Raw genomic sequence first — 25,952 nt, forward strand, 5'->3', positions numbered from 1 at the left:
TATATGGGCGGGATAACCCTTTACTTTGAAAGCCGGAAGTGTGGATGTAGCCGTCAGTCTGACACACAGACAGTCAGAGACACACACCCACAGACACACACAGACGGACACACGGACCTGCTGCTGCTGCGGGGAACAGGTACAGCTTCTTCTCCTCTCAACGTCACTTTCACTTTTCAAATTAACGTCAGCTTCACTTCCGACTTAGGAAACGAACGCAGCTCGGCTGTGACGTCGTGTTGAACCTGTCAACACGCAGCTAGCGGTAGCGCGTGAGGCTTCCGATGAGCAGGTTACACCGAGGCTACGTCACAGTTAGCTTCCTGTATGTTTACATGTTGTTTACATGTTGTTAACATGTTGTTAGCATGTCGTTCACATGTCGTGCGGCTGTTTGCTCTGCGTCAGGTGAAGATGATGATGATGAGGCTCACTTCCTGTTGTGACATATGTGTCTGTGAAGTGTGTCCTCACTAAGATGACAACACACTGACCACTGGTGACTGATTAATAGGGTTCGATTCCCTTGGAGCCTCCTGACCTGTGTGTCTGTGTGTGAGTGTGTGTGAGTGTGTGTGTGTTGCTCAGATGATGTTGAGTTACTAAACAATCAGAGGACACGATGTGTTTGTGTACTGATCAGGAACAGGAGACTCGTGTGGACTCATATATTAGCCATTAAGGTCATATCAGCTCTAAACAGAAGATGTGTTAGTACACAGTGCGTGATGACCTCACGTGTGAAAACAGTAACACAATCCAATGTGTCGGTCGACCTGTAGCTTGAACATTGGTTGTGTGTCAGTGGTTGAGCTGTGAGTCTGATGCTGAGTGGAAGAGGATTCACTGAGTCCTGAATCCTCGAGGCTCAGTGGAGCTGATCTCCAGAGTCATTCTTCTACAGCATGTCTCGGACTCCAGCAGTGTCACACTCACACTCATGAGACGTGTGAGTGTGTGTCTGTGTGTGTGTGTCTGTGTGAGTGTGTGTCTGTGTGTGTGTGATACGTGCTGTGGGCCATGAGAGGGACGAGCCTTGTTTCCATAGTTTCAACCATCATCTCCTCAGAGGGTTGTGATGTCACAGCTGCTCCTCCTCTCCCTCCTCCTCCTCCTCCTCCTCTTCCTTGTTTTAACTGTTGAGCGATGAGTCACCAGCTCAACATCTCCATGATTCTGCCTCTGCGAGGTAAAGAGGTTTGGTTTGTGGACTGTCACACCTCGGTTTGATTCCTCTGGTTCTATTAGACATGTTTATGATGTTTGCTTTGTGTCATAAAGAGCCATTAAAGATGAGTTATTTCTGGATCAGATAACAACAGACGTGTCCACAGTGCTGGTCTGTTTCCATCTGTCGTATCACTGTCAAGTCAAACAGAGTCGTCTTTATTTCCTCCACCAAGCAGATTATTGCCTTGTGTTAGTTTGTCAGCAGGATTACTCAACATCCACAGATTTCCAGTGGAGATGGTGGAAGAATGAGACCTGTTTGTGTGTCTGTCCTGGTGTTTGTGTGTCTGTCCTGGTGTTTGTCCGGTTGTTAGTTTGTCAGCAGGATAACTACGGAGTGAGTTTGTATTATTTGTGCTTGTTCACGCAGCAAAGCCTCCATTATGCTGATTACTGATGCTGATCTGTGAAGACGGTGGGATCCGGCTGATTGTCGAGTGTTGTGCTGGATGGTTTTAATGAAGAGGGACCGGGGGGGGGGGGGGGGGGGGGGGGGGGGGCAGACAAGGCTTTGTGATTTATCCCTGTATCTTCACATGGACCCTCACCTTTGATCATGAGCTCTGGAAATCATGAATAATAAGATGCATTTACAGAAGCTGCTGTGTTCGGTGTGTGTGCTGTGTCTCTTCTAACACACGTGCTCGTTGCCCGGTGGTTTCTCCTGACAGATCCTGGAACCATCTTAGCTCCTGGAAGGAATCGAGCGTGAGCAGCGACCCGACATGTTAGAGGAGTGAGGTCGAGCAGGGACGTTACCTTCACCTCCCTCACATCCCTACTCCTCCACCTGAGCAGGGAACTCAGGTGTGATACCCTCTGGCAGTTCACCCCCTGCTCTGTGCTGCTCTCTCCTCTGACACTGCTCTACATTGCAGCTCCGGCAGCAGAGCACCCAGTGCTGACCACAGGCATGATGGGAGTCCCTGCCCTCTGTGCCGTGCTGCTGACGTTCATCTGTCACAGCCGCGGCCTGGAAACACAGAACCCCCCCCGGTACTGGTCCAAAAGGTAAGCATCCATCCATTGAACACACCTGAGTTCATTAAATGTGGTTTTATTAATTCTTATGTTTTTTCTTTAATACTTTATTTACAATTTTCAGATACATAACAAAGTGTGGACAAGACATAATACAAATTCACAAACAAAAACAAAACATAGGGTAAAAACACAAACCAAAAACAAACAACAACAAAAAAACAATCTGCCCGACAGATTACTCACATATATGGTCTTTTGGGAATGTTCTCACAATATCTCTATCTAAAAGATAGGACCAGGCTAAACAAATAAGTGAACAGATCAATATACTACATCGCAGCCAGGTAGGTCAGACTTGTTGTGGAGTTACAGATGTATTTCACTGCTCCAAAGCAGGTCCCCATGTTCTCTCAAACCTTGTCTGTGTGTTGCCTTTGTGGTGACGCAGTTTTTCATTTGAATAACAGAGAGCATCTCGTTAAGCCCGTGTGTGAAGCAGGGTGGAGGAGTAGACTTCCAAGTCAGAAGAATAAGTTTCTTTGCGATCACCATCCCGAGATGAAGAGCAGTTTGTGTGTCATAAGGAAGCTTAAGAGTTTCATTATTATGTTTGATCAGAGTTATTTACACACCCAGTTTTACACTTTTCAGGTTCCAAACCAGTTTCTTAACAGTGACCTGTTGCATTACGTATGAATGAACGCCCCCGGTCCTGTGTTCCTCTCCAAGGTCTCAGGAGAACATCCTGTCCGATCCCAGTGACTGTGTGTCCAGGACCAAGCAGCAGCCGGCGATAACCAACCCTCACAACTTCTCTGTGGACCTGCGGATGCCTGGTGTGATCCCGGCCAGGGTGAGTCTGACTCTGTGAGGCGTCCTGCTGAGGACCAGGTCCTTCATGCTTTCCTACAGAAGAGTCGGTGATGTTGATGTCAGCTCACAGCTCGACCTCTGTGTTAAGAAAGAAGCTTCACACAAACAGTCCCCATGTTTGTAGTCAGTGAATATGTTCATTAGGGTTGTAACGATCCATCCATTCACTCACATATAATGTATTGATGCAAAGTGGAAGCCTTGATACGCACACAGAGGCGGGGACTGAGAGACTGAACTCACACAAAACAGTTATATCTCAGTTTATTTTCATGAGCCCAGATAAATGAGTGTTTGTTTCGTATCGATCTCATGGATCCAAACGTATGGAGGCAGATTTACATCACCACTAGTTTTTATTTCCTCAGCAACAGCGTATGTTATTCACCAGTCAAAATTGCACACATATTTAAACTTAAATATATTTGTTTCTTTAAATATAGGTCTATGAATACTAAACTCTTTTTCTTCTTCCATGTTTCAGCCGGACACTTACCTGTGCATGGCGTTTCCTGTGCCAACTAGTCGGGATGCATATATTGGTGAGTGTATCTTTGAAATGTTTCTATTGGATAGATGAACATGCAGCATGTAGATGTATTCAAGCCAGAGGAGACGAGGATCAACATCTGCTGTCCATCAAAGCACCGTCAGAACTTCTCTGGACTCTGAAGGATCTAACACAACCGTCCAGCGGAGACAGAGACAGTTGCAGGTCATTAACTATTCACTACGTTAACCACAGTGCTTCTCTTCCTCAGTGGACTTCATCCCTCATGCCAGTATGGACACAGTCCATCACATGCTGCTGTTTGGCTGTAAGACTCCCGTCTCCAGCAGCAGCTACTGGTAATATCAGACTTCAGCTCCCAGCTCAGTGCCTACACACTCTCATTACTGTAACAGGTGTTTGTGTTCTTCTGTGGCTCTCTGTGCTTTCATCAACAGAGAGTGATCTGGTTTGTGTCCCTGCTCTGTTCAGGGACTGTGGCAGCGTCCAGGGCACGTGTGAGGACGAAGCCTCCATCATGTACGCCTGGGCTCGGAACGCACCTCCTACCAAGTTACCCAAAGGTTTGTCTCTCGGGACGTTTTCACAGGAGGACCGAGCTTCATGTGTTTCTCATGTGATCTGTTAGTTCTGGTTTCACCTTGTAATTTAGGGACCGAAGAATCTTGTCTGGCATACGTACGTCCTGGTGTCGTCCCCTACGTGGGCGGAGTCTACCTATACTTGACTGTGATTGGGTTGAAGGTGGCGTCTGACGTGGGCGTGTCGTCAGTTGGGGGGGTGGTGGTCCTTCTGTTTGAATGGAGGACATGAAAGTCGTAGTGAATTATCTCTCTCATATCTATACTGATCTCTGCTCTTCATTCCTCAGACGTTGGTTTTAAAGTTGGACGGAGTTCAGGAATGTCTCACTTTGTGCTGCAGATCCATTACGGAGACGTCGCTGCTTTCAGGGGTGAGTTTCAAATGGAAGTTCAAGTTCTGACATTGACCTTTCACAGAGGTGACTTTAAGTATTTGTTTAAATCAAATTCAAGAAAGGTCTGAGGAGATCCACTGTACACTCACCAGTTTATTAGAAAGTCAATAAACCTGCGTCATGAGCCTCGTGCCAAACCTCTGCATCAACTGGACATCTGTTTGAGGATCTACTTTATTAATCTGACATGTGACTCCATCCTGTTACGAAAGTCTTTCTAGCCAAAGATCTAGTTCCCTGATTATCATCTATGACTGCAGTGACTTACAGTTTGTTTCTGTTCTGCAGACCATCATAGAGACTGCTCAGGACTCTCATTAAGAATGACATCCAAGCCGTGAGTGTTTTATGGAAAGCATCAACCTTCTCCTGAAATCTGAATGAAAAGCTCTTACTGGCAGAAGTTGAATGTTGTGTCTGTGGGGTTGGAATCAGAGCCGCTCGGTGTTTATCTGGTTTTTACTGAGCACCAGATGTATGAGTCCCTGCAGCCTGCTCTCCTCTGACTGTGGCTCTGTGTTCTCACAGGCAGCCGTTCATCGCAGGGATCTACCTGCTCATGGCCGTGGACACCGTCGTCCTGCCTGGAAAGAGAGGTGGGGTGTTCATTTGTTCCTACATTTAAATTTGTCAGGGTCAAAGACTTTATTCTATTTTATACTATTTCTATCTGATTTAAATGTATAGGTTGTAATTACTTGAGCATTGTTAGAAGAGAGCCTGAGACTCAAGCATTTCACTGCCAGCGACTGCTTCATTCGTTATTGTTGTGTATTTGACAATAAAAATCTTGAATCTTCATCTTCAAGTTTTTCAAGCTTGCTTATTCCATTGCTTATCTTCCAGATATCCTGAATAACTTTAATATAATAACTTTGAAGTGGCATCTGTCATATCTAACACATAACCTGCTTCAGTGCACTTGATGAATCCTCTTCTGTGGAGCCTGAAACATCCTGTTAACAAGCAACAATGTGATTTGAGGGTTAGGGTTATTCACAGTAGGAAAAACAACCACACTGTCGACACACTTTGGCTTCACCTTCAGGACCCACCATGTCCTCCATCTTTATCTGTAATCTGCACATTTAAATGCTGCTGTCGTAACTTTCTATTTCCTTTGTTAGTTACAAATGGAGACGTGGCCTGTGACTACTCCTCATATCCCATCTACCCGTTTGCCTTCCGGACCCACACACATCGCCTCGGTGAGTCCCAGCCGAGCTCCAGTCCCTTTCAGAGCAGCTGGGCTCTTTAGTGTCAGCTCCAGTTTCAACCGGATGTTTCTGTTGCAGGTAAAGTGGTCAGCGGCTACAGGATCCGGAACGGGAAGTGGAGCCTGATTGGACGACAGTCCCCCCAGTTGCCACAGGTACATTATCACGTCAGACGGCAGCTGATTGTTTTCTGCTTCTGTTTCACGTCAGATAATAAGCCACTGTTTGCTGTTGCCTGGGACCTTGTGCTAGCAGCTTTTATCTTAGCTTAGCGCAGGTTAGCACAGTCTCTATAAACCGGGAAACAGCTGGTCAGGGTCCATCTGTAGATGGAGCAGCTACAAGCTCCTTTTTAAAGTTTAAGTTTCATATCTCATTTGTTTTATATATAAAAACCACAGTCAGAGGTTTTTGGATCCATCGACCGCCTCAGGCTCAGCAGCACAGGGCTGATTTCTCTGTGATTTCTCTCCAGGCTTTTTATCGGGCCAACGAGGAGGTGGACGTGAAGTACGGTGACACCGTGGCTGCCAGATGTGTTTTCACTGGTGAGGGCAGAACCTCCAAAACCTACATCGGGTGAGTTCTGCTGTGAAAACAGTTTGAAAACATTTTAATGAGCATTCTGGGAAAATTCGATGCTTGTGAAAGAATAAAGTCGGATGTAATCCCCCCAAAAAAAGACCATTTCATTTTTACTGTTGTTGAGCAAGAAAGATTGATAATGATAGAGCTCACGTTAGATGTGAAGCTGCTCTCCTGGAAGTTCCACAGAATCCACTCATTCCACCACTGAGGGATCAGGGGAGGAGTTGGGACTGTGATTCCTGCCTCGGGGGGGAAAACCTCCTGACTGAGGTAGTTCAGGTCGACGGGGCTTGTAGACGAGCACCAGAGAGACATGAGTCCAAGAGGCCGGGTGGTTGAAGACCAGGGAGGATGCTGCATTGCAGAACTCTGACTTTGGATCCCTGCAGCTCTGCCAGGAGGACAGTCCCAGAGAACCAGCAGTAATCTGTAGATATGTATTTATGTACTTTTCTGTTCTCTATGCAGAGGCACCTCTGATGATGAGATGTGCAACTTCTATATAATGTTCTACATGGAAAGCAAACATGCGATCCCCTACATGAGCTGCATGGAGACGGGCTCCAAAGAGCTGTTTCAACACATTCCAGCTGAGGCCAATGTTCCCATCGCGGTCGCTCCAGACCACTCAATGATGCATATGGGGAAATCAGCAGGTACGAGCCCTGACCCCTGACCCCTGACCCATCAAGCACCTCATCTAATGGAAGATTTTATACACAACATGAATCTGTCCTTGTCTTATTCAGATGATCAAGAGGACAGATCTGTGATGGATGCAAACCAAGCAGGGCAGACTCTGGATCAGGGTGAGTTCAACGATTACCAGGACTATTAGGTTTTACAACTACACTGGTATTTTAAAGTCAATAAAATACGGTTGTGTTTTATTATTTGCCGTCATAAATAATAGGAGACATAGTGGACGAGTATAAATTCTGTTGGATTCACTGATGCTGCTTCTGATTGTCAAGTTTAGCAAACCTAGTCATGGCAGAGATATAAGTTACAAGAGCCACAAGTAAAAAAGTAGGGGGCAGAAAACCATGGCTTCAGATTCTGAGGACAAACTGCCCCATTGCATTCTGGGCGTTACGGTCAGATGAGGCGAACAGAGACACATCATCTGCAAGAGACAGAAATGGAGGAGCCTGAACTGGATTCACAGGATCCCTGAGGAGCAACAGACCTGCTGGAACGTGTTGGACTAGAACATGGACACAACTACTCCTGTTACACAAGGACTGACTGGTTTGTGAAACAGCACCTGTGTCCCGTTGTCCAGCAGGATCTGAACAAGGTCCTCAAGATCTTGGAGCTGGAATTCAACAAGGACACTTCCAACAGGTCCTTCCATGGTCCAAGGGTAGAGCATCCAAACATGGGGCTGGTTACTTTCAAAGTCCAGACACTAGTCCTGCTCCAGAAACATCTCACTCACATCTGTGGGTTTCAGAACCCTTTCAAAGAGTTAGAGATTCCAGGCATCGATCTCCAAGGATCAACAGAGACGTCCTTCACTATGTCCATGGGTAATTTGAGAGGGCTCCGCTCAACGAACCTCTTTGCTCTGAAGATGGCTGGTCCGATCTTTATCACGGAGGTTTCCTGGTTGTGTTGAAGGGGGGGGGGGGGGGGGGGGCAGCAGGCCTGGTGCTCTGCAGACAGATTCCACTGTGCTCAGTCCACTGGCTGAGATGTGCTAACCAGCCCAGGAGGACAGAACCTGCAACACAACCGGTCTTTGACCCACTTGACCCTGCTGGGGTTTACTGTGAATCCTGAAGCGATCCCTAGTTACATCAATCATGTCGGGTCCGGGTGGCTGGAGGAGGAGGAGGAGGAGGAAGAGGAGGAAGAACATCTTGAATGCATCAGCTCTGCAGAGTCCTTTATGGACTCTGAACAGCTACTGAAACACTAACAATAAACTGGTTAATGGACAAAAACTATATATTGTGCTTTATCTTTTCTACGTCAGTGTCCTAACAACACCACAGCATTTGCTTTGTGTAGCCAGACTTTCCTCCTATTCCTTGTACTTTATTTCCGCTCTTCTCTGTCCTTCTCTGTGTGTCTGTGCAGGTGACCTCTATTCTCTTATGTCTCAGCTGCTAGGCCAGAGTAACGACATAGTTCAAGTTCATAAGTTCGACCCCCACGAGATGCAGAGAGCCCAGGCGGAGCTGGTGGCTCAGATTGATAGCTTAATGCAAGAGAAAGGCCTGGGCTCTCCCAGTGCCACACTAGCCTTCCACACCAGGGAGGACCCTGTTCTGGTGAGGGACAGAGTCCACAGGTTCCACCAGCTTGAGGCCACGGCCAAGTCCCCGAGAAGCAAGCTGGTAGCTGGAGGACAAGGTGGGTCCTGGATGATGTGTGGTGGTTGTTGTTGTCAGTGGTGCTGAAAACATCCCTTTATTTTCGCATGCAAGGAAACCAAAGAGGAATAGATTCATGGAAAAGTCATTTATTCGTTTTTCTCTCTCGCTGTTTCATCCTTTGTTTCCTTATTTCTGTCGCCTCTCTGCTCTGCTCGTCTGGTCACCCCCCCCCCCCCCCCCCCCCCCCCCTCGCAGCCCTGTGCTATTGAATGTCTGATAATCATTCATCTTCTCCATGGAAACACATGTTTGCTCTGGCCTCAGTGCAGCGGCTTGATTGTTTAAATAAGGTTTCTTACAAACAGACAAGATGAATGTTGATCCTAGAAGTCTGAATGTCCTCCGGTGAAGAGCATGTGGTTGATCGCTGTGTTTCCCTGCTCATAACGACAGTGTTTGATGAAGGTTTGAGTCCTGCCTTGTTTCCAGCCGTGTTGACGAGCTATCACTTCCTCTTTGCTGCAGAAAAGAGGGACTCCATTGGTAGAAATGTGTAGTGCATAACACATGTACATGCAAGTCCTTGTTTGTTTGCACCAGAACAGAAACCAGGCGATAGTTATACTAGAGATCAAAACCTTGACCACAGCACGTGTGAGTGAGTGGATGACTCCTCACATAACTAACAAAGTCAAAGTCCTGGGATATCCAAAAAGAAGAGGCAAGAAGAAATCAAGTCCATGAACCTGCTGCTACAAACCTGGATAAACCTGGACTCATGAAGATTGACTCCACAAAGGACCACAAGAGGAGAGGAGGTCTACAGAAGAAGAGGGAAATGCTCTTCACGTCCAGAAAGGAGACACAGTCAGAGCAGAGAGGAACTTAGAGAAACTGCTGAAGGACCTGGATCATCGGCTGAACCCCCTCACGGTGTTTTGATGCAATCTGATTCATGATATAATAAATATGATGATCACATGAAGACTGTGTTAAAGTAAAACACAGTGGATTCATGGAGGCTCTTTGAAGATTTGCATTTGTCTATTGTGTTTCACTTTCTGGGTCTCGAAGTGCCTGCATCCTGTGTTCTGACCAGCAGGGGGCGACTCCTCTGGTAGTCTCTATAGAAAGTGACTTCTCTCTTTATAACGACAGTAACATTCAGGAGTTTCTGTCTCAGCCTCTAGTTTCAAGTCTTCTTCAAACAGCTGATGAGCATTTAGTGAATTATGATCATTTAGAGTCAAACAGACAATAAAGCACCGGATGTGTTGGGGGGGGCGGGGAATACCACAGAGTGACTGACAGCTTGTACCGTCCAATGGGTGTAGGTGGGCGTGTCCCTGAGCTCTCAGTCAGAATCTAGAGTAATGCACCAGTTTTTGTGGTGTGTGTTCATGTTAACTCACTGAAACGTGTGTGTGTCTGTGTGTGTGTGTGTGTAGATCATCTGGAGCTTGTGTCGCCATGGCCTCAAAGTTCTCTGCAGCTCGGTCAGGTGTCGGGACTCGCCCTGGACTCAGATTCGAATCTGGTCATCTTCCACCGAGGGGACCACCACTGGGGGGCAGAGTGAGTTGTCTGTTGTCTGTTGACCTCTGTCTGTCCATTAAACGGAATAACCTTTTGTGTGTATTTAATATTTGTGGCTCATCTCCACATTGTTTCAGCTCAGCAGCCATTTGTACAGACTAAATTAAAAAAACTGTTAAAATCGCTGTTTCAGAAAAGCTCTTTCTTATTATTTAACTTTTCTCCCTCGTTGGCTTTTCTTGCTGCTTCTGTTTCTCTGCGGCCTCCAGAGACAGACAGTGGACTACAGAGCAGGAAGCTTCTAGAATGAATGTTCTCACACATGGTCTCCCTTCTTCTTCAGCTCCTTCAACAGCCAGGCCAGATACCAGCAGAGGGCCCTGGGTCCCATCCAGCAGTCCACCATCTTGGTTGTGGATCCAGGCAAAGGCAACATCCTGAAGGCTTCAGGCAGAAACATGTCAGTCACTCTTCTTGTCTTAGTGATGAGTGTTGCACTAACTTCACGTGAACGTCCCTAACAAAGTGAACAACTAACTAGCATGGGGCTCAGAGAGGTTCATCCACGCCTCTGTCAGTGGATCATAGAACACAGAAATAAAGCTTACTTAGGAGAGGTCATATTTGAAAGTTTGACAGCTCTTCTGCCAACCTTTGGTCCAATGAACCAATCACAGGGAGGAGAGACACATCGATCACCAGAGAGGACCCTTGTGTTGTTTCTTTGGAACATCGTGCTCTGAGTGAAAACCCTTAATGATGCATCTGTGTGATTCTGCAGGTTCTATATGCCTCATGGAATAACGACAGACAAAGAGAATAACTACTGGGTCACTGACGTGGCTCTTCATCAGGTGAGATGCTCCAGCCTCCACATGATTACTTTTACTGATCAGGTCTAGAATCCTCAGGTCTTCTGGAACAAAGAATCTATAAATTATTCTTCAGCTCTATCAAATGCTCAATGTAGAGTTCATGACTGAGGTTTAATAAAGTTCTGTGTGCTCATCAGGTGTTGAAGGTGAGCGGAGATGGAGGAGACAGAACGTTGCTGACGATAGGAGAAGCCTTCATACCAGGAAGTGACAGCAGCCACTTGTGTCAGCCCACTGACGTCGCTGTGGACACGGTCACAGGAAACATCTTCGTGTCTGACGGATACTGCAACTCCAGGATCCTGAAGTTCTCCGCTGACGGCAAATACCTGTCTGAGTGGGGCGCAGGTAGAAACACACTCAAGAGCTTCTAGACACAAACTGAAGTCTGCACGTGTTCCTCACGTGTTATTGAGGTGTTCCCGACGTGTTCCTCACATGTTCCTTACGTGTTCCCGACATATTCCTCACGTGTTCCTGACGTGTTCCTGACATGTTCTTCACGTGTTCCTCACGTGTGATTGACGTTTTCCCGACGTGTTCCTCACATGTTCCTCACATGTTCCCGACGTGTTTCTCACATGTTCCTCACATGTTCCTGACGTGTTCCTTACATGTTCCTTACGTGTTCCCGACATATTCCTCACGTGTTCCCGACGTGTTCCTGACATGTTCTTCACGTGTTCCTCACGTGTGATTGACGTGTTCCTCACATGTTCCTTTCGTGTTCCTTTCGTGTTCCTCACATGTTCCTCACATGTTCCTCACGTGTTCCTCACGTGTTATTGACGTTTTCCCGACGTGTTCCTCACATGTTCCTCACATGTTCCTGACATGTTCCTCACGTGTTCCCGACGTGTTTCTCACATGTTCCTCACGTGTTCCCGACGTGTTTCTCACATGTTCCTCACGTGTTCCTCACGTGTTCCTAACGTGTTATTGACGTTTTCCCGACGTGTCCCTCACATGTTCCTCACATGTTCCTCACATGTTCCTGACATGTTCCTCACATGTTCCTGACGTGTTCCTGACGTGTTCCTCACATGTTCCTGTTTGAACGAGTCAGACCACACAACCTGCTGCTGCTCACAAACACAAACTACACAACGTGTCAGGACAACAATTCACTCAGTTCATGTCTGAAAACAAGAGATTAATGTTTGAGACTGATGGGTGTCCATGTTTTGTTGTGTTGTTTTGTCTGATAGTTTGTGATGTGATGAAAGCTGCTCCTCTTCAGCTGTGTGTTGTCTCCTGAAGGTTCGTCCGACAGGAGGAGGCGTGTGGACTTCAGGGTTCCTCACAGCCTGGTGTTCCTCCCTGACCGACGGGAGGTTTGCGTGGCTGACAGAGAGAACGGACGGATTCAGTGCTTCATCGCTGAAACAGGAGAGTTCGTGAAAGAGATAAAGAAGGAGGAGTTCGGGGGGGAAGTGTTTGCCATCAGCTACAGTCCTGCAGGAGGTGAGTTTGAACCGGTGGCTGCTCTGCACCGCTTCGTGGATTTAAACATCTTCTCACATGAAACTTTGCGTGTGCGTGTGCCTATGTGTGCCTGTGTGTGTGTGTGTGTGTGTGTGTGTGTGTGTGTGTGTGTGTCTGTGTGTCTGTGTGTGTGTGTAGATGGCTTGATCTTTGCAGTAAATGGACAGTCTCCGTATCGCTCTGCTCCACTCAGAGGTTTTGTCATAAATTATTCAACCAAGGATATTCTGGACACGTTCAGCCCTAAGACAGAGGTACACACACACACACACACACACACACACACACACACACACACACACACACACTTGTGTCACACTCGACTTTTGGATTAAACTTGGTTTTTCTTCCTCTGCAGGAGTTTATGATGCCTCATGACATCGTTGAAACACGGGACGGCAGCGTGTTTGTTGGAGACGCAGGCAGCAACTCAGTCTTCAAGTTCACCAGCGAGAGTAAGTTCAGCTTCATCCCTCCATCCCTCCATCCCTCCATCCCTCCATCCATCCATCCCTCCATCCCTCCATCTTCATTGTCCTCTTATGGGCTGGGGTTGTGGCCCTCCCACTCCTCAGCCATGTTTTCCTGGTTGACCCTGAGGTGTTTCCCAGGCCTGATGGGATATGTAGTCCATCCAGTAGGTTCTGGGTCTCCTCCCAGAGGGGGCGTGCCCAGTACACTAAAGGTGTCCAGGAGGATCCTGACTTGATGCCCAAACCAGCTCCACTGTCCCGTGTGGACGTGAAGCAGCAGCGGTTCTACTCTGTCTTTCAGTCTGGAATGATCTCATCACTTCAGACATTGTTTGTTTACTGAATAATAAAATAATTCTTCATTTTCCAGAGTTCCACCGCTCTGTGAAGAAGGCTGGCATCGAGGTCCAGGAGCTGGAAGGTGAGTGTTGAGCACTGAGGCTGCAGACGTTTCGTGTTCGAACCCTTCGGCCGGAGACGCTCTTGCTCTTAACTACTCGTACGTGTGCGTGATGGCTGCCTCGCGTGTCCTGCGTCCATGTGGAGCGTCCGTTGTGCTACGTGTACGCCAGGTGCAATATGCACTTGGCCTGTAGGGGCAGTGTAGCAGTGGTATAGGGAATGTGGGTTGTGGTGCATCAGAACCGGTGGAGCCAGTCATCGCCCTGGCAGACATTCCAGAATACTGGAGGTGTTTTTCACCATAGTACATCGGCGAGTATGTGAACAACTACGTTCACGACGAGTTGTTCACATGAACTTGTGTCTTTAGTGAGCAGGTGTGTCTCCGGCCTGAGAGCAGGGACGTCTCTGTCCCCCCCGTCCGTCCGATCTCATGAACACGAGGGACTTTCTTCAAATTTGGTAAAAACATTGGGACTGATTTAGATTTGGGAGGTCAAAGGTCAGGGTGACCTCACATGTAACTGAACTGGTTTGGGAGACAAACGTTGTTATTTTATTCCAGAACTTTATTTGTGGGACACGTGTAGCCGTGACGACCGGCCGTCATCATATATGAGATGATGATGAGGTCATCTGTTTATCTCTGATCACTTGTTTCTTCACACTTCACACATCTACACACAAACGTCTCTGTGGGCGTGTCACAGCCAGGTCGCAGTCGGAGGTCCGATGGCAGGTGAGCACACGTCGTCAGGAGCAAGTAAGACGAGTGCTGTGATCTGAAGTGATGGAACGCTTTGTGAACAATCCAGATCTCCTTTAATCCACAGTGAAAAGAAACCGAGCTGTGGTTGTGTGTCTGCACCGGGACACACAACACAACTGAACCATGTCAACACAAGCTTTCCCCTCCGTGTAGAAATGGAGACGTTTGTTCAGACGAAGCTGAGACCTGAACCCAACACGCTGAAGACGGCGCTCGTCAAGGAGAAGCAAACCCTCGCTCAGCAGCCCCAAGTGCACAAAGAGACGGGGGAGGAGGAGGAGGAGAAGAAGAGTGTGGTGAAGACAAAGACAGGAGCGGGGGTTCTCCCCGCCCTCATCACCACGCTGCTGCTCGTCCCGCTGCTGCTCGTCATATCCACCGGAGTCTTCATCTGCTGGAGGAGAAACCGTACGTATGAGATGAGACGCGTGAAGACGAGTGGAATGTTCCATCTGCTCGGGGCTGATGTTTGTTCTTCATCTCTGAACATCTCCAGATCCCGGGGATGTGAAGGGTGAACCCAGCTCCGTGGGCGGCATCCTGGGGAGAATACGAGGTAGGAGGTCATGAGGTTTGTTGAGTTGGATTGAAGCAACGCGTGATGTGACAGAGGAGCTGTTGTGACCAGGTGGTCCCTCCGCTGTGCGTCCTCAGGTAAAGCGGTCGGCGGTCTGAATCTGGGGAACTTCTTTGCGTCTCATAAAGGTTACAGCCGCCAGGGCTTCGACCAGCTGAGCACCGAGGGCAGCGACCAGGAGCGGAACGGAGAGGACAGCAGCGACTCGGAGAACGAGGAGTACTCCGCCCTGCCCCCCCCCGGGACCGCGCCCTAGAGGCTCCGCCCACCTGCTGCTTACCAGATGTCTGTTAATCATCAAGTGTAACTGTTGTGTTAGCTGCCAATCTTATTGTTTATATATTTAAATCTATATACTGTAAATACAGATACTTTGACATGATGGAGATGATTTAATATAATTTATCTGTGATCTCGATGAAGTTCACACAAGTCACGTCAAACCTTTTTTTCTTTTCCCCAAATCAAACACACAGAAGTTAAATGATGAGAACACTCAGATTCAGCCTGAACACTACCGATGGAATCATTTGGTCTTTTATTCGAGAAGTTAAACGAGAAGTTTAGTTTTTTGGAAACGGTGCAAACTGACCTGAGTTCACCGCTGGCGCCTGTTAGGAAGCCGTAGGGTCTCTGTTTCCATGTGACACTGACCAGCACCAGCAGCGTCTACCTGTAACTCAGGTTCTTCAGGATTCTAGTTGGTGGGTCGCTGTTGCACCATGTTATTGAGCAACAGCGCCCCCTGCAGCCACATGTGGTCCACTGAAACATGATCCTCTGCTTCCTGAACCTGAAGAGCTGCAGCTGGAACATATCGCTGTTCAGAATCCTTCATGTGTGAACAGCTTCCAGAGAACAGACGCTCAGGGAGTGAAGGAGGAGACGTTCTCCTGTTCACACTCACACATCAGACTCACCAAGCTGCTGTTCCATAGTGCTATTCCTGCAGGGGGCGCTCACAGTCTGAGGTCGAGCTGCTTTGTGTTGGTCACTGTTGATTTCTCAGAGTTTGAGTCAGAACTGGACTCATATCAGTTTGTGATCATTCAAACAGGATCAGATCCAGAAATGAGAGGAGACCCAGGAATAGAACCTCCACACATCTCCTCTGTGTAGTGACGCTACACTCAGCCTCATCTCAGACGCCTTCTTGGTCCATGGATTTCATACGTAACATTTCATTTGTCATTTTTGTGCCTTTTCACATCCATATTTTGCCTTTTTTCAGCACCTGCCATTACCAACGTGTCGTGGGCTTAAAAGAGAAGAGAGATTCTGATACCGATATATCACCAAAAACATATAATTATGATAAAGAAATGTAACTGAGGTTTGATATTTTCTGTTTTATAAATGCACATTACAACCAATGATATCGAATTAGACTTCAACACAGATACTGACGCAGCGAGTCAGACAAATCTGGAGCTCTGTTTGAAAATCATTCTGTACTTTCAAAGTTCAAACGCTTGAGATTCAATTTGAATTTTTTAATGAGTCACTGTTAATTAATTATTAATTTGTAGGTAGAATGAAAAGAACTTGGAAAATGGAGGGAAAGATATGTTCAGTCACCCCCTGCAGGTCGCCAGAGGAAGTGCACGAATCACAAAGACAGATTGTAAAATGCAGATTAATATTTAGTTCATCAGATGATTCACTTCTTCGTCTTCTCAGGTTTCTTTTCTTCCGCTCTGTCGCTCGTTGCTTCACTTTGAGTGGATGTTTTTCAGCAGCATGCCATAGAAACGCATTTCTGATGTCGCAGTCGAACGTGGGCCATATGATATTTATTATTGTAACACACTGGTTTTGCTGCAAGATACTATTTTCAGTAACTATGTTATTTGTGTAATAAAGTGTCTGCAAAGCCTCGTGGTGACGACTCTTCATTACTGCTGTGTCGTCACTTTCAAACCTTCCATCTTGGTTTTACTCCTTTAACTTTGGTTTGGTTGAGAAATGTAATAATGAATTAAAAGTTCCCTTATTACAGTGATGAAGCATATTGAACAGGATTCAGATGGAAGGCTCCTGATGGGCGGGATGTTTGGAAGTGGCCCGTCCCCATGGTGACTGATGGGATTAATGGTAATAAGCTGCTTTATGTTGAGAATAGAATCAATAAGAAGTGGAGCAGACGAGCAGCTGACCAGTCGACCTCGTTCTCTCCTGACGCCCGGCTGAGCAAAGGTACGCTTCATTATTCAGCTTTTTAACAAACATGTAAACAACAGTAAATTAATAACCTGGCACCGGACTCTCAATGTTCTTTATTATTATTAAGAAGCAATTCAGAAAAATGTGAACTTCCTTCCTTGTGTTTTGGAAATCATTTGTTTTTTTAATGAAAAGCATTAATGTAATTTTTGTAAATATTCTAATTCTAAACGGTTTATTTTGAAGGTCTCTCTGTAGTTTTGTTAAGTTTTGATGTTGTGTTGAAAAATACTTAACGTCAGTAGTTCTAATGTTCGTGTCGTCATCGTCACTGTTGACGAACGTAGACGTGATGTCACTGCGCAAACATTTGAGTTTCTGGTAGAAAATCGCATACCGCCAAAATAAAAGATAAGAAAAAAAAAACTGATGTTCAATGGATCATCGGGGAACTACTGCATGTTCCCTCATATGTTTTTTAATGTTCCTTCATGTTCCCTCATGTTTTTTAATGTTCCTTCATGTTCCCTCATGGTTTTTAATGTTCCTTCATGTTCCCTCATATGTTTTTTAATGTTCCTTCATGTTCCCTCATGGTTTTTAATGTTCCTTCATGTTCCCTCATATGTTTTTTAATGTTCCTTCATGTTCCCTCATGGTTTTTAATGTCCCCCTATGTTCCCTCATATGTTTTTTAATGTTCCTTCATGTTCCTTCATGTTCCCTCATATGTTTTTTAATGTTCCTTCATGTTCCTTCATGTTCCCTCATATGTTTTTTAATGTTCCTTCATGTTCCCTCATATGTTTTTTAATGTTCCTTCATGTTCCCTCATGGTTTTTAATGTCCCCCCTCATGTTCCCTCATATGTTTTTTAATGTTCCTTCATGTTCCTTCATGTTCCTTCATGTTCCCTCATGTTTCCTCATACATTTTTTTATGTTCCCTCATGTTCCCTCATGTTCCTTCATGCTCCCTGTTGTTCCCTCATGTTATCTTCTGGTTCCATCAGGTGGCGTGAGGCCGAGGTGAGGATGAGTAAGAGAGGGAGGAGGAGGAGCAGCCGGAGGAGGAAGAGCTCCAGCAGCAGCAAACGTGAGTCGCAGCTTTGCTCGTGGTGTGAAGTTAATCCTGAGCTTAACTGAGTCACATTTTCCAAACCTGCTTGAAGGTTCCTCCGACCAGCAGAATCTGGACCAGGGCCTTTATAACATATTAGATTAGGTCCAAAGACAGACTCTAGTTCAAATGAAGGAACCTGTCTTAGTGTCTTCTGTGTAGTGACCAGCAGGGGGCGACTCCACTGGTAGTTTCTATAGAAGTCTGTAGAAAGTGGCTCTTCATCAAACAGCTGATGATCATTTAGTGAATTATGATCATTAAGAGTCAAACAGACCATAAAGCACCAGATGTGTAGGGGGGGGGATACCACGGTGTGATTGACAACTAGTACAGTCCAATGGGTGCAGGTGGCAGGTGTGATTGGGTTTGTCCTCGAGGTCGGGCTCCACCCCCGCTGCTCCAAATATGGTTACTTCTGGTTTCAAAAACCAAGATGGCGCTGAACAAGATGTCAACATGAGGCTTCAGGTCCTCAGCTCACACACCAACAGGTGAAACTTCAGTGTCACGCTGCCCCCTGTCTGCAGTCACAGTACTGACAGGTCCCACCAACAGCTTCTCAAACAGGAGTTATGGTGAAACATCAAATCCATGTTACCGTCGATCAGGAGAGTGTTAGGATCCGGTCATGTGCTCAGAGGCTGCAGACATTATCACATATTTAACCCAGCTTGTTGTTTCCTGCAGAGAGCGGCTCACCGTTCATCTTTCACAAGCAGAACAAGAGCAACAGCGTCAGCTTCAAAGACAACGTGTTTGAAAAAGGTGAAACCGACTCGTTCCTCAGGGAAAACGTTCCGTCTGAAGATGAAGAGAAATACAACGACTCTCCTCCCAAGGAGAAAAGGTTCAAACAGGATCTTCACCTGAGTTCAAATCAAAGGAGCATTTACACCAAAACGACCGAGGACAAAGAGAGAGGAGTGAAGATCGTGACCTCTGTGTCCGTCAGCGACCTGGAGGACTCCTCCCCCAACATCACGCTTCAGCAGCTCCACCAACCCCTGTCTGAAGGTCCAACACACTCCTCCACGCCACTGACCAACATCATGAGGATCCACTGCAGCGGCTCCCAGGTCAAACTGGAAATTCAAGAAATTCTGCAGCTCAACAAATCCGGCAGCAAGACCACGTTTGTGTTTACGAATGACAAGAGGGACGACGCTGAGACGCTGAGACGGGAGGAGACGAGGACTCCGGACAACAAAGCAGATAAAAACTACAGGTTTACTTTTGGCTCGAGCAACAACACAGAGGAGGTCAGTGGTTCAAACTCCAAACTGTGGGACGATTCCAGCTGCTGTCGATGCTGCGCTGGTCACAAACCAGACAAACCATCAGACTGTTGGTCAGTGAATCCTCCATCGAGTCCAACGCGGCTCCGGGTCACAGCTCAGGAGAAGAGGAACCGGTTTCACACCAGCATGGATCAGTTCTGGGACGTTCCTCCACCGCAGGAGTTTGCAGACGTTAGACACAACCCTCTGGACGACCTGACGCTCCGGCTGCAGTCCTGTGGGATCAGAACCCAGAGTCCTGCCCACCCCCACCTGGGAGAGTCCGGCCTGGCACATCCGGCGCCTTCTTTCGATCAGTTTTCAGAATCTGATAACTACGAGCCCATGTTCACGAGACCCTCTCTGTCCACCAACAGGTCCAGCTTCACCAGAGACTTCATCAGCTCCCAGAAGAGAAAATCCTGGATCAGACACAACAGCATCGCCACAGTCCAACACAGAGCGTGTCCCCTGCACCACAAGAGACGCCAGACGTTTCCTGGGGGGTCAGAAGCTGTGGAGTCGATGCAGGACGATCTGCTGCTGCCCTACACTGAGTCTTTCTCCTCGTTGATCATGTGCTCTCGTCCTGTCCAATCAGAGGAGGTGGGGACGAGTCACCACGGAGTTGGAAATGAAGATTCTTCTAAACAAAGCAGCCGAGAGGGGAAGCCAGCGCGGCTCAGTCCGCTCTGTGTGACGAGCTCTGAAGAAAATGCTGATGAGGTGTTTGGTGTCGCTGGAGGACGAGGACACGGTGATGAGGACATGAGACAGGACTTCAAACAGAGCGTCTTCACAGACAGAGACAGTCTGGACACTGATGACTGTGACTGTAAAGTCGATCAAACTGAAGTGGCAGACAGTGGATTCGATCAGGAGGTAGAAGGTCACGACTCAGAGAAGTTCAGTCAAAGAGCTCTCTCTATCCAGGTCATCCCTCCGTCCCACAGCGGCTCAGAGGAGCAGGTGCTGCAGCTTCATCCCGTCAAGCTGGAGGATCCAGAGGACTCGGTTTCATCTTCACGTTCGTCCTCAGTCACGACTCAGAGTGTCGGTGCACTACAGCAGAGATTCCTGCAGATGGACCTGAGGTCTTCACAGAGTCGCCACGTCGATGTGACGGCCTCTAAACCAGCTGCTGAAGAAACAGGAAACACCTGTGAGTGTCTGTCGCTGACGTCCGAGGAGACGAAAGATCTGCAGCAGGACGCAGGACGAAGAGGAACCGGGGACCAAGCTGCTTCCTGTCCTGACACAGGAATCTATGCCGAGGAGCAGCTGAGTAGAACCTACAAGGCCGAGAGACCCGTGGTGTCCAGATGTGAGTCCATTTAAAGGAGAAATATTCTATTACAGTGTTGATTCTGTAAAATGTTTTCAGAATCACTTTCCTGTCCCTCGCTGCAGCTCCTCTCTTCAGCCTCTGTCTCAAACACATGCTTTTAGCTCCTGTCTCTTTAAGACCCTCCTCCTGATAAAGTCTGCTCTGATTGGTCCGCTCTCACTTCCACTCAAGTTCAATCTCAGAACTTTTGGCTTCAGTTTCCGTGTTGAACGCATGTTTCCTCTAAACGTGTTCATGGTTTGTTTACTCTGGTGTGGTGGGTGTGTCAGAGCTGTCGGCCAATCAGCAGCGACGGGTATCGACCCCACATTCACCCAAAAAAACGTTACAACACATCTGAGGAAAAAGACACTGAAAATACGTCTTATTGTTCTTTAATATTTGTCCAGTGCTGAGTTCAGGTTCACGTGAAACTCATGTTCGTTTATTTGCAGGTTCCATCGACGCCAAAGAGCATCTGAGGCCCGTGAGTCACAAAGAGGCCGAGAGCGCCGGGGACCACTGGGCCAAGAGACGAAAGCTCTTTAGAGATAGTAAACAGTGGAGCTCGGCTGGAGGGAGCTCCATCACCAGTGATCTCACAGAGGAATCAGGTGACTCACATACACAGGATGCTGCCACCTGATTGGACCATAAGCTCACCGATGACCTTAGACCTTTGGTTTGACACCACGTCTCAAAGTTCTCGTTTCAGACCTGAAAACTCAAACAGGATTTGTTTTGAACCGAATCACAACACACATGATCTCCAGGAACTTTACATATATGTAATATGATAGTTCCACCAAAGCTAATCCGAATCATGATGTTCTGTACTTTTACTCTCTAGTATCTGAGGACACTCGCTCTATGGACATGACGACGCGAGACAATGAGGACGGAGGTTTTTATATGGAGACGTTCCACTCGTCAGCGTGGATCTACCACGGAGACCACGTGGACCCGGGAGTTACTCCTCCGAGCCTCAGCACCAGAACTCGAGCAGTTTCAAGTGAGCTCACCTGTGATCACAGAGAAGATTCACTTAGTGTTCAAGTCTTCAGTCACCACCTGGGATGAATAGAGCTGCTGAGCCATCCTGCACTGTGAAGTTAATGAACCCTTGTCTTTCAGTTCGAGAGCGGACGGTCAGGATCAGTAAAGGAACAGGAGAATATCCCTGGGGCTTTCGAATCCAGTTCTCTAAACCCATCGTGGTCACAGAGGTCGACACGAGTAAGTTTCTCTGTCTCATCTTAAAGCAACACACCAGCAGCAGCGCCCCCTACAGCCACGAGGGGGGATTCATGCTGGTGGCCGCCCACACTCTTTATTCTAATGTCTTATATTTTGTACTCAAAGCATTTTAGATTGTTTGTTTGTCTGAGGAGTCGGATTTAAAATAATTTCCACAAAATGGTGCCAGTGAAGCTTCCAGACATGGTCCTGCTGTTTCCTCACATGGACTCACTGACATTTCACGAGAGACACTGAATCAGACATTCGTTCTCAAAGAACATGTGAGAAACAATTGAGGAACATGTGAGGAACATCTGAGGAACATGTGAGAAACATGTCAGGAAGCTTCAGCTCATGAAACAGTTTTCTTTGGTTCAGACGGAGCCGCTGAAGAAGCCGGTCTGATGGTCGGAGACTTCGTCCTCGCTGTGAACGGAACCGATGTCACCAGCATCCCTCACTCGGAGGCGGCTGATCTGGCGCGACAAGGTGGGCCGTGTTCACACCTGGTGACCTCTGACATTAGAAACAAACTGTCAAGATGGCTGCCGAGACACCTTGGCTTCATTTCTGGACAGTGGGAGGAAGTGGGGACAGTCTCTGTTTTAGACGTCTTAATATGGACAAAGCTTTTAAATCAGAATATTGAAAACAGATGTTAATGTACCATTGTGGATGTTTTAGGTCCAGATGTTCTCACACTGACCATCGGCTCAGACATCGCCCGTGCTCCTAACACCCCCCGGCCGGCGTGTCGGGGCTACCTTCACAAACGCACCCAGTCTGGTCTGATTAAAGGCTGGAGGAAGCGGTGGTTCGTTCTGTCACATGACTCCTGTCTTTACTACTACCGGCACAAGCGGGTGAGCGGCGAGCAGGCGTCACCATCAGGCTCTCTACTTCCTGTGCAAAACACCTTGTGATGTAACTTCCTGTTGTCCACAGGATGAAGGGAGGAGACGAGCTCTGTCAGCGGTGAAGCTCGAGGGAGCCGAGGTCGGACGAGACCTTTCTCTGGGAAAACCCTTCGTGTTCAAATGTCGCCCCCTGACGGTGAATCGAGTCTTCGTCTTCTGTGCGACGTCCAACCAGGAGATGAAAAGGTCAAACGCTCCAAACCAAAACATCTCTCCACGTAGAGATCGGCCGACAAGTGATTTCATCTTTCAGAATCCGTGACTTGTTTTTATCCTTTTGCAACATCTTTATTTCCACCATTGTCTTATCATCGCACCAGCGCCACCCAGTGGCCGGAGGCTTCATGTTCTCAGGTCGGCTTGTGAACACGAGATCTCCTCAACAACTTGAGCTTCCAACGTTCAGGATTGGTGGTTGAAGGTCAAAGGTCACAGTGACCTCATATGAACCTGCTCTGATTGGTGGAGACAACACGTGGACGTGTTTTCATATAGTTGAATTTATGATTTCACAGTTCTCTCTCGTACATGACGCTGAAGTAACAACTCGTTAATAACTCATAATTATTAATAATAATAATAATAATGTCATCTCTTGAAGGCGTCGCCTTCGGTTCTGGGAAGTTTTCACAGGAAGTTTGACATTAATCGAGATAAATCCAGTGATGTCACAGCTCTAGTTTTGATTTAGTGTTTTAAACAGCGGAGTAGAAATGTTTAACATCAATAATCATCTGTAAAAACTAATGAACTGATTCTCAGTGAAAAGCCTGAAGGTTCATTCCTCCAGAAACATGTGTGAACTGTCACATCTGTGTGATTTCAGGTGGCTGGAAGCGATGGAGCGAGCGATTCATCCGATCGCACAGGTAACATGATGTTGTGTTAAAGAACTGCATGTTGTTGTGATGTTTAAGTCGTATTAACGACGACTCGTCTCTCGCTGTAGAACCACGTGTGGGTGGACGTCACCAGACACAACTCCAGTCTGCCCCCGCTGGCCATGAAGAACCCGGAGTGTCTGGGTTTGCTTCATAAAATGAACAAGAACAAAGACATGTGGGCTCAACACTACTGCATCCTGAAGGACGGATGTCTCTACCTGTACAGCGGCATCCGAGCGACCCACGCCCACGGTACAGAGACATGTCTCCCTCTGTTATGACTCTAAGATGAGAGACACTTTGTCCTCACTGATGAATCTGGTGAACGTTTGTGTATTTAATTGATCAGCTCACATCGTCCTCTGTCCTCAGGTGGCATCTACCTGCAGGGCTACTCTGTTCGAGAGCAGCCGTACGGATCCAAGAAATCCACCATCGAGCTGAAGCCTCCGTCTGACGAGTTCAAGACGTTTCACCTCTGCTCCGAAAACCCCAACGAGAACAAACGGTGAGGAGATCATGTGACTTCTACTGAGCGGCTGCAGGAAAAGCAACTGACTCGGATTTGTTCTCATAGACAGAACCTCTAGAGCATGTGAGGACCATGTGAGGAACATGTCAGGAACACGTCAGTGGTTCAGTTCTGAAAAGAGCTCATGTTTATCAATGTGTGATTTTCTTTCCAGATGGATCCTTGCGATCAAAACTTCGGTGAAGAAGTGGCTGCTGTTACATCAGGCTCTTCAGGATTCCATGAACCACCCACCAGAGGAAACCAGAATGTGAGAACAGGGACCAGTAAATCCTGGTCTGGACTCACAGGTTCATCCTGCAGTTCCTGGATCAGCTTCACGTAATCGTGTCCATTTGCCTCCTCGGTGAACCTGAGAGAAGATGATGCTTTACATTTAACACTTTAGTTTTCCTCCATTGGTTTCTGGTGAACTTTAATTTGGAGGATTGCTCTTTTTCAGACTTTATCTTATAACCTTATGTAAATGTTCATTTCCTTTTTACTTACATGTATATTTGCCAGCGTGTCTTCTTCTTTCCATGTTTCCTTTCTGAAATGATCCGTCTGTTTCTTTATTCCTGTTGTTCTATCACTTTATTTAACCAGTCACAGTTGTTTTATACTGATTCTGTGTTCATGTGTTTTCATGCTGAACTCTAAAGTCACGTGAGAACACGAGATTTTGATACTGATATTATCTGCTGTCGAACAAACACATTTATCAAAGTGTGTCAGTCAAATAAATCCTACAATCAAATCCTCTGTCTTAAATATATTCATCCATCTTCCTCCACCTATCAGAGGTCAGCAGGTTCATCAGCACCTCCCACTTCCTGGTGACGTGTGGCTCCTCCTCCTGGTTCCTCCCGAGGCCTGATGGGAGTTCTGGGTCCACCTCCGTCCCTAAATACCTCTCATTGGGGCGACGCCATCTTGCGCTGATGAGGTCACTTGCAGTCAGTCTGTTCAGTGAAGGGACCAATCAGGAGTCAGTCTCAGCTGTCAATCATGATGTCTCCGCCTGTTTTCACATCATCAAATCAGTGATTCAAACCAAGAGATAAGAACGACCTGGATGACAGGAAGATACTTGACAAACATTTAAACAGTTTTTAGTTTGTTCTGTGTCCCATCTGCTAACATGGAGGAGGTCTATGAGTATACTGCAGACAGACACCAGGGGGCGATCAAAATACATGGGAGCTGTCAGGTCGTCCATCTTTATTTCCTCTGTGGATTACAGACCTGATGAATTAGAACAGATCAATAACTAAATGTTCTATTGATGAGCTGATCTGGGAAACAGAGTTTTACTGTAGATCCATGTGATGCACTCATATTAAATGATCATCAAACTTCATATTAAGTCAAAGAGGATGAAGACGTGTTTGACAGAAGCTTTAATGGTCTTAACAGTCATTGGTTAACATCAAGCGTACAAGTTGAGTTTGGCTTCAGGAATCGATAGAAGTGCATAAGAGTGATTTTACAAACAGGAGTGAAACATTCGGTTCAGCCTCAGAGCTTCATCGGCTCTGAAACAAGCACCTGATGAAGAAATCAGGTCCCAGATCTGTTCCACGGTTAAATTAGGACTGAGTTCAGCGCCAGATTCAGATTCATATGGAGAACACAGAACGAAGCTTGTTGTGATTTAATGAATCAGAATAAATAGAAAAGATAAGT

General features: G+C 46.9%; 2 protein-coding genes across 3 annotated transcripts; both read left to right on the forward strand.

The window, feature by feature from the left end:
• The first annotated feature begins 31 nt into the window (after positions 1 to 31).
• On the forward strand, positions 32 to 16,697 carry pam (peptidylglycine alpha-amidating monooxygenase). Of its 2 annotated transcripts, XM_062413336.1 has the most exons (27): positions 32 to 139; positions 1,902 to 2,037; positions 2,109 to 2,241; positions 2,944 to 3,067; positions 3,572 to 3,629; positions 3,849 to 3,936; positions 4,070 to 4,161; positions 4,470 to 4,553; positions 4,866 to 4,914; positions 5,106 to 5,173; positions 5,705 to 5,785; positions 5,873 to 5,949; positions 6,270 to 6,373; positions 6,851 to 7,038; positions 7,132 to 7,191; positions 8,468 to 8,743; positions 10,155 to 10,281; positions 10,586 to 10,702; positions 11,024 to 11,096; positions 11,255 to 11,465; positions 12,378 to 12,581; positions 12,741 to 12,856; positions 12,961 to 13,057; positions 13,446 to 13,496; positions 14,400 to 14,654; positions 14,743 to 14,802; positions 14,901 to 16,697. In XM_062413336.1, exons 3-27 carry the CDS (start codon positions 2,144 to 2,146, stop codon positions 15,077 to 15,079), a joined length of 2,937 nt encoding a protein of 978 aa, XP_062269320.1. In that variant the 5' UTR covers positions 32 to 139; positions 1,902 to 2,037; positions 2,109 to 2,143; the 3' UTR covers positions 15,080 to 16,697. The 2 variants fall into 2 exon arrangements, with proteins under 2 accessions (XP_062269320.1, XP_062269321.1); XM_062413337.1 differs by lacking the exon at positions 8,468 to 8,743.
• Positions 16,698 to 16,952: 255 nt separating this feature from the next.
• pdzph1 (PDZ and pleckstrin homology domains 1) lies at positions 16,953 to 25,023 on the forward strand. Its single transcript, XM_062413339.1, has 13 exons — positions 16,953 to 17,019; positions 17,999 to 18,081; positions 18,796 to 20,709; positions 21,168 to 21,326; positions 21,563 to 21,724; positions 21,847 to 21,948; positions 22,330 to 22,440; positions 22,636 to 22,814; positions 22,897 to 23,054; positions 23,695 to 23,737; positions 23,818 to 24,004; positions 24,125 to 24,260; positions 24,439 to 25,023. Exons 2-13 carry the CDS (start codon positions 18,021 to 18,023, stop codon positions 24,536 to 24,538), a joined length of 3,312 nt encoding a protein of 1,103 aa, XP_062269323.1. The 5' UTR covers positions 16,953 to 17,019; positions 17,999 to 18,020; the 3' UTR covers positions 24,539 to 25,023.
• Positions 25,024 to 25,952: the final 929 nt, after the last annotated feature.

The sequence above is a fragment of the Platichthys flesus genome, chromosome 19, assembly GCF_949316205.1.
Source record: "Platichthys flesus chromosome 19, fPlaFle2.1, whole genome shotgun sequence".
Taxonomy (NCBI): domain Eukaryota; kingdom Metazoa; phylum Chordata; class Actinopteri; order Pleuronectiformes; family Pleuronectidae; genus Platichthys; species Platichthys flesus.